This window comes from Rhagoletis pomonella, unplaced genomic scaffold (genome assembly GCF_013731165.1).
Source record: "Rhagoletis pomonella isolate Grant_MI unplaced genomic scaffold, Rhpom_1.0 Rhpom_scaffold_00002, whole genome shotgun sequence".
Taxonomy (NCBI): Eukaryota; Metazoa; Arthropoda; class Insecta; order Diptera; family Tephritidae; genus Rhagoletis; species Rhagoletis pomonella.
Window position 1 is genome coordinate 46,285,905 of NW_023458556.1, and position 8,271 is coordinate 46,294,175.

The 8,271-nt window shown below is 34.7% G+C and overlaps 2 protein-coding genes across 3 annotated transcripts in view; one reads left to right on the forward strand and one right to left on the reverse strand.

The window, feature by feature from the left end:
* The window catches only part of LOC118733708, a 23,899-nt gene that overhangs the window by 6,967 nt on the left and 8,661 nt on the right, over positions 1-8,271 (reverse strand). The gene's annotated exons all lie outside the window — the stretch shown is intronic.
* LOC118733709 lies at positions 4,512-5,494 on the forward strand. 2 transcript variants are annotated; one of them, XM_036463236.1, is made up of 3 exons: positions 4,512-4,657; positions 4,833-5,277; positions 5,338-5,494. In XM_036463236.1, the coding sequence occupies exons 2-3, from the start codon at positions 4,908-4,910 to the stop codon at positions 5,397-5,399; spliced, it is 432 nt and encodes a 143-aa protein (XP_036319129.1). In that variant the 5' UTR covers positions 4,512-4,657; positions 4,833-4,907; the 3' UTR covers positions 5,400-5,494. The 2 variants fall into 2 exon arrangements, with proteins under 2 accessions (XP_036319129.1, XP_036319130.1); XM_036463237.1 differs by having other exon boundaries at positions 4,851-5,277.

Below are 8,271 nucleotides of genomic sequence, written 5' to 3' on the forward strand. Positions count from 1 at the left end.
TAACAGTAACAGATTTGGTACGAGTATTTTCATATGTATGCATATCTTTTAATTTGTATCTAGTAATAATTTGAAAACTACTATTATTTTGAAATTAACGAAATCAAATGACATTAATATGAATTTCGATAACAAAAGTGATAATGATAGAGGTGATTATATCGATAACGATTGCAATATCGATAAATTTTTTTATAAAAATTTCGATAGTTACAGCGATAAATATATCGATAACTTATTCGTGGTATATATCGGTACAAACATGCATATAGCAAAAAGCAGAAATGTTCCGATAAATATACACATCGTTACCTTAATATTGAAAGGCCCTAACTCATTTTAATCCGAAGTTTAGCTCTGTACAAAAGTCCTACCGAATACTCACAAATGGCTTAATCGAATTTGAAATCAACTACTACATCAAAAAAATAGTTTATGTGTTTATTAAAAACCAGTGTAATCAAAAAAAATATCAACTGAAGATCTTTAGTTTTCACAAAGTTTAATAACTACCCTGGAAAGAAACAAAAATGTTATATAGAGCCTTTCTACATTAAAGTAAAGTTATGTTTGCTAATTTTTCTCCATATAAAAAAGTAAGTGCGCCTGGGCCACACTGGAGAAGTTACATATCTAGTTTGTCTCATAACCAATATTTATATGTAAATATACATACATTTTCATTTTTTCTATCTAGATCCCTACCTCTACCTTTTTCGTTTTAATTACATTTATGTTATTCTGTTTTCCTTTATCTTTATTTTTATCTTTGTACTCTGGTTTTTATAAAAGTAAAGTGTTTAAATTTATCTTGGTCTTCATCTCCATATTCACCTATATGCTGTGAGGTACGATGACATGATAATATGCTATGTGATGTGATGTCAGGTAATGAGATGCCATTTGATGTGATTTCATGTAATGTAATGTGAAGTAGTGTGATAGGATGCCATGTCATGCCAAATGATGTCATATCATATGATGTTCTGCCTTATGATGTCACAGCATGTGTATCGATAATAAAATCGATAGTAACATCGATTAAAATACCGATAAGAAACCCGATAAAATTATCGATAACAAATTCGATAAAAATATCAATAACAAAATCGATAAATACATCGATAACCAAAACCAATAAAATATCGATAACCGAATCGATAAAAATATCGATAACAAAATCGATGGTCCCGAGAATATCGAAAAGATGCCACGAAAACCTGTATGACTTTCTTTGCCAAATTCTAGTCGTCAATGAAAAAGGATCTGAATGGAAAATTTGTATTAAAAGCTACAAACTTTTTAAATTAACTTAATAAGGAAGTGCTTTCGGGCCGTTATAAAGAATGAAAATTAGTATTTTCTTAAGAATATTTATACAAGCTAGTATTTGGGATAATAGGACGACAAGAAGCTGCCTATACGACGCCATGTCTAAATTTGGCAAATAATACGGCTTTGGAGAGTGACGTTGGGAACAAATTTTGGCTACGTTCAAACTGCGTAGGTTCTCTTCGTGCCGTTAGAGACCAACGAGTTCAGTGGCGGATCCAGCGGGGGGGTTTTGGGGGTTAAACTACGTGTCAGTCAGTGGCTGACCCACGGCGGGTGTTTTAATATGGCGCATATGTATGTATAATATGGCGTCTATGTATTAAAACACCCCCCGTGGGTCCGCCCCTGACTGACACGTAGTTTAACCCCCAAAACCCCCCCGATGGATCCGCCACTGAACGAGATTTAATTAAGAAGGCTGACTTTGGTGCGACTTCTTCAATCTGATGCTGGACGCGTAATAAGAGCTACCTATATGAAGCGTGACCACATCATATAGAGCAAACGAACTGTTGCTGGCGTATGCAGATGATATTTGTATCGTCGATTTTCACACCAGAGCCGAAAGCGAAGCCTTTTCCAGCATAGGGGAGGAGTGTGAAGATCAGGCCAATAACAACTCTTGCCAAGAGACGCAGACGTAAGCAATGGAAAATATGACCCTTTTCCCGACGAACAGAAACCACGCTCTATAAATCTGCCATCATGCCCGTCGTTTGCGCAGAGACGTGAACGATGTAGAAGAGAGTTAAGTAGGCCCCTAGGGAGCTTTTGAGAGAACTATTATATCCAAGAAAAATATAGATTCGCGAAATAGGCGAGCTTTTTAATGACATGGACATAGTCGAACACATAAATCTACAATGGATTGGGCATGATGAACGCATGGTTGGTGGCAAGATCCTTCAACTCGGCATCCACGATAATAATAATTATAGATTGGCGCTTTCACATATGTGAGTGTTTGGCCGAGCTTCTCCTCCGATTTGTGGCGTGCGCCTTGAGTCGCCTCGACTGCGGACCCGGATATCGACACATTCTCATCGGAGCAGTTTCTGCAGAGAGAAGTCTATGGTATGCGCCATCTTTGGAGCCTCGGAGCAATATCACAGTGACCTGTCTGTGATGACGCCATTAAGAACTCATATTGCACAAGGTCGTTCTCGCGCCTTAAATGGCCTTCTGCGCTACAATTGCCTGGTTTCGAAAATAAGTCATTTCGATGGCCACGAGCTACCTTATCTCAAACTAGTCAAACTGTCATTCAACTTATCCTATCTTGAACATCGTACGATGAACTATTGTAACATTGTACTAACTCAGCCAAGCACGATTTTATCATCTAATTTCAGCGCTGTCAAACAAACTATCCTCATCCAGCTGTGTCTATTTACTTGTCCTGGACAATGACAGCATCCGATGAGGCGGCTATTGGGGTATTCGAAAGAAAGATTTTGTGGATGATTTACAAGCCTTTACGCATTGCCGTGTGCGAGTACCGCTCTGTATTAGTTTAACAAAGGCATAGACATAGTGCAGCGACTTAAAATACAGCGGCTATACTGGCTTGACCATGTCGTTCGAATGGACACCGACGCTCCAGCTCTGAAAGTCTTCAACTCGTAGCCCGCTGGTGCTAGCAGCGGGAGGAGAAGGCCCCAACTTCGATGGAAAGGCCAAGTGGAGAAGGACCTGGCTTCATTTGGCATTTCCAATTGGCATATATTGGCACAGAAGAGAAATGACTGGGCGTGCTTTTGTTGAACTCGGCCAAAATTGCTTAGGCGGTTACAGCGCCAAATAAGAAGAAGAACAATGTTAAGCTGTTAAATTATGAATTGCAATCATATTGTTCGAAATAAGTTAATTAGTTAGCAGACCATTTCTCGTACACTGAAAATAAAATTTCGTAAAAGTGCTACGAAAAAATTTCGTAGTCTTGGTTTTTGTACAATGTACGAAACTTTCGTTCATAATACGAACACATTTTTCACAACGAAACAAGATTTTACGAACCATTCATAAATATAACGAAAGGACTTTCGTAAGGCATTTTTTCAGTACAATTTACGAAATCATACGTTTATTTTACGAAACACACTCGTAAATTACTGAACAAATCTCTGTACGAATAATTTTGTATATTGTAGGAAGGCATTCGTAATATTTACGTATGGTTTTAAAATTTACGAAATCTACAATTCTGTATTCGTACAATTTACTAAATACTTTCGTACATAGTACTAATGCAGAAACATGTTTTTTTAAATTCGTACAATATACGAATATTTTCGTACAATATACTAAATTGCCGGCAGTTTAATATTTCATCATATTTTTATATAGTACCGCGTGTCATTGCGAAATTACCTGTTGGCTGCTGAGGGACGCATAGTATAATTAATCATATAATTATTCTTAAACATTGGAACCTATGATTGCTAACTGCCAAAGGTAAGCGAGTGAATTTTAAGTTTGTTTTTTCTTTTACTTGTGTGTTGTGTTTTTTTTTTTTAATTTTTTTTACATCGCAGTTTTCGCCGTATGTTTGAATAAAGTGTGGTTTGCGGAATTTCCTGTTGGCTGCTGTGAGACATAATTTGTGTAATTAATCATACAAATTATTCTTCAACATTGGTACCTGGGATTGCTAGCTGCTCAAGGTGAGCGAGTGAATTTTAAGTTGGTTTTTCGGGAAATGTTTAGTTATTGGCCCACCTTTTTTGGGTTGGAAGCGGAGGGGAAAGGTCGTGGCCCCTAAGCCCCTTCCATTAGAAAAGGGACAGTTCCAACTTTATGCTCTTCTTTCTCCTCCGACTCCCGGGCTCCTCAGGCGAGTGTCTTCAAAATGGCGGCAAAACCGTTGCTTTTGCTTACAAATTCCACAACTGTTTACAATACACCAAATAAATAGTGATTTTTTGCTTGGATTTAGTTACTTATTAAATTTTAATGAAATTTATAGCACTTTCAAAGGTTTTTTAATAACAAATAGCCAAAACCCAAATTGGAATAAACAAGCATATTTAATTTAACACCTATTGCAGGTGTTGCCACTCCACCAAATATTCACAACATTACAATCAGGTTACTCTTCAAGCCTTTTAAATAGTACATTTTCACGACTCAATAATATTATTATTAGAACAAGTGTAGAATAGCGCTTGGTTCTTTTTCGGAACCAGAAATGAGGTTCTTGATAACCTCACTGCTTTTTGCGATTTGCTTGTTGATAAAGTTTTTCCGAATCACATCAAGGAATTCAAAGATTATGCTAATATGTACTACAAAATAAAGAAAAACAAAGTCAATCTCTCAGAAGGTAAACACACTCTTGGGGTATTCACTCCTTCCTGGTTATCTGGTTAAAATTTTGTATTTTGGTATTTGGCTGTGTATTTGTAAACTGAGTTAAAAATATAACCACATAACCAGGAACGAAATATTTTAACCTTACTTGTTTTTGATTCTATTTACAAATGTTTTGCTCAACTTAGATTCCATTTGCGCCAAAGCTTTTGTTCTTTTACAGTCACTGCTGCCACGCTCTCGACTAGCTCATAATAAGACTAATGCAAAAAAGGCTTTATTCTATCAAAGAGTCACTAGACAGTTTTATGGTTGTTTGCGCAACTGAAACGGAATATAAACAAATGTATGATTGCAAAGTCCAGGCAGAATCATCTATTGCCCCCTTCATATCATTAATTGGAACCCTAGATGAGCCACAATCATTCATGATTGACTTTGACAACATCATTTACAAAGTTTTCAACTTCGCGAAAGCTGTGGATATATGTTTTAAAGCATACAATGTTTTTAATATGGCCTACGCCGAGCCATGCGCTGCAATGTGGGACTTCATTAACAGACAATTCTATCAGTTAACTATCAACGCCAAGCCCAAGCCAGGAATAGAGGCACTGCTTAATGAAATTAAAAGTAAGTACATGTATGATTTTTCACTGAAACTTGCCCTTATAATTTTCCTTTAATTTATAGTCGCAAAAGAAACAAACCTAGAAGAAGATACGAATCTGCCGAGCACCTCTACATTTTGTTAAATACACTAAAATTTACGATAAAAATATAATAAAACCCACCATGCAAAACATGAGAAATAGGCAACAATCGTCAATGTCAACAAATTCGCGACTCGCCGATTTATTGCCGTAGTGAGAAATCGGCAACATCATTTCTTTTAAGTCATTTTACGAATATGTTATCAAAAATTCCCAAACTGATGAACTTCGCGTCAACAGGATTCTTCAAAAGCATCTAATTTATGCCCAAGATAGGGTTGAAAAAATAGGAAGCCCCACAACGACGAAAATAGTTAATTTCGTTTAAAAATTATAAGTTTGTATTCAAAAACAAATGAAATATTAAAAAAGAATACAATTGTTCCAAGAAATTATTACTCAAATATCGCCTGTGTTATAATTCGTTCTATGTTTTTTACAGTGTGGAGAATGAAAACAATCGTACATCCTACGAAACAAGCGCCGATTTTACAAAAATAATTTCGGTAAATATACGAATTATTTTTGTGCATTTTACAAAAAGGTCGTAAAAAAATAAAGAAATAGTACGAAATTCTTTTGTAAAATTACGAAATTCGTTAGTAAATAGTACGAATACATTTGTAAAATGTACTTAAGATCTGATGTCTCATATTTTCGTAGTATGTACGAAAACGGTTTTGTACAATCAACGAAAACTTTCGTGGCTCCAAATGACGAAAAATTTCGTAAGATTTACGCAAGTTTTCGTTATATTTACGCAGTTTTTATTTTCAGTGTATTACTGTGATAGTGCTATGTGCTATCAAAAGTTTACTTACGTATGTACTTATACCTAAACCTATTGGTATCCATTCTTAATAATTTATTTAAATGTTCGCAAAAATAATTCAAAAGTTTATTGCAAAATCTTGCGCGTAAAATGGGTTCAGCGTCCCACAAGCTACCTACACACAGCGTTTGTATGTAGATATGTATACTCTTGATATACTATGTGTACGAAATTAATTCCATACACATGTTGCAAGACCATATGGAGGCAATTACCCACTCTAAGATGGAGCAACAAACACTAAATACTAGTACAATAAATGCTCAGCGCAACGTAAAATGCTGCAATCGCCTATAAGTAGCTGATTCTCTAAATGAAAACATTGTTGCTCACCTTACATTCGAACAGACGATTTAACCCAGCGTTGACGGCCGCGTTGTTGAGATCGTTTAATCCATATTGATGCATGTGTGTTTGCTTATGTCTGCATCGATGCAACCTCCCAAACACCACCGCCTCATTCATTAATTACAAATTGATCGGCTTGGTGATCAGTGATCAGTGAGACACTAGCGATTAGAGCGTTGAGTGAATGAGTGCAGATGATCTTATTGCTTGCTGCTGAGCAAATACTCATGCGAGTGAGTAATCTTGACAGCAGCGTTTTAGCAGCAAAACGCTTATACATTTGCACTGAAGTAGCTGATAAATAAAGCTTTTTTTGTAAACTAGAGCAGCAATATGCATACAAACTCACATACAGATGGATTAAGATATATTTGTAGGTACATATGCATAATACAGATGTAAATAGCAAAATTGCAAGTAATTATTAAAATACAGATGGACGTATAGATATACAAACATACATACATGTATGTATAAGGTATGTTAATTTTTTAGCTTTTCCGAACCCGGGATTTTCGGGATGTCGTTATCACAACCCCGGGATCCCGGGATTCTGATATTCATTACATTTCACCAACCCAAATCGAAAAAATTGCTTCTATATTGTTTAAGAAGCTCTCCTACGATAATATAAATAAATGGGTTTGAAACCTGCTTTTTATTTAAAATTGCGTTTTTATTTTTTTCTCTCTTTTCTCTCTGACGTCAGGACTTATTTTAAAGGACTTTGTGATTTCAAATATATGATAAATTCCAAAAATTATTTATAAAATTCCAATGCAATGTAGAGTAAAAATGAAGGTACCAAATGCAAGAGAAAATTTCTTTTGAATTAAAAAAAAAATAAAAATTTTTGGGATTCACAAGGGCGAATAGGTAATTTTTTAAGCTGATAAAGTTGGAAGGACGAAATTTGAGGATGTTATCGAGTCTGCAAATGAATGCATAAGTCCTTAAAATATAATTTTTTCAAAAATAAATATTGCGAAATTTAAAGGATAAAAATTCAATGTCATTGAATATGAAAATGCCATTTTTCAATATTTACCAGTCCTTCTGCACCAACAACTTGAACCTGTTTAATTAAATTCTACAGGATTTCCTCTTTAATTTAATACCCCATACTTCTTCTCTAAGCACATTTCTCTGAATTTTTTTAATTATTTTTGAATTACTGACGTCAGAGTGAAAAACCAAAAACGCAATTTTACTATATTTGGCCCATGGTTTCGCGAATAAATTGATTTTTGTGTGTAAAATTTACTATCGCACGGTGTTATATGTACATATAATGAGCTAGACATTTATAGAAAATATTAATTATTAAATAAAAAAGGAAATTTACCCAATACTGCTCAAGAAAAGGAGTTTCTATTATTGCCATTAGTGCAAACTACAAATCCCGAAAATCGCGTGATTAACATTCCTAGTATGTATATACATTGGCAGTTGTGGCTTATGTTATCGTCAGTGTTGCCAGAAAATTTTGTTAAAAATCTTCCATGTGATGATAAAATCTTCAAAAACCATAAAAGAGATACTGAAACTGGAAAAAAAATTTTTTCTCTAAAAATATATTTATTAAAAATTTTTTTATTAAAATTGTATTCCTATACAAATTCATAACACATTTAATTAAAAAAAAAGAATAACAAGTTCATGAATTCAAACATGGTAATTAACAAAAAGTTGCAGAGAACTGTAAAAATATACATGTATATATAATAATGTACA

Bases quoted from the DNA above. Each gene is read 5' to 3' on its own strand.
- LOC118733709 (XM_036463236.1), top strand. From the start codon at position 4,908: ATGCAAAAAAGGCTTTATTCTATCAAAGAGTCACTAGACAGTTTTATG. The intron at 5,278-5,337 runs GTAAGTACATGT...TTTAATTTATAG, and splicing joins ACTGCTTAATGAAATTAAAA to TCGCAAAAGAAACAAACCTA.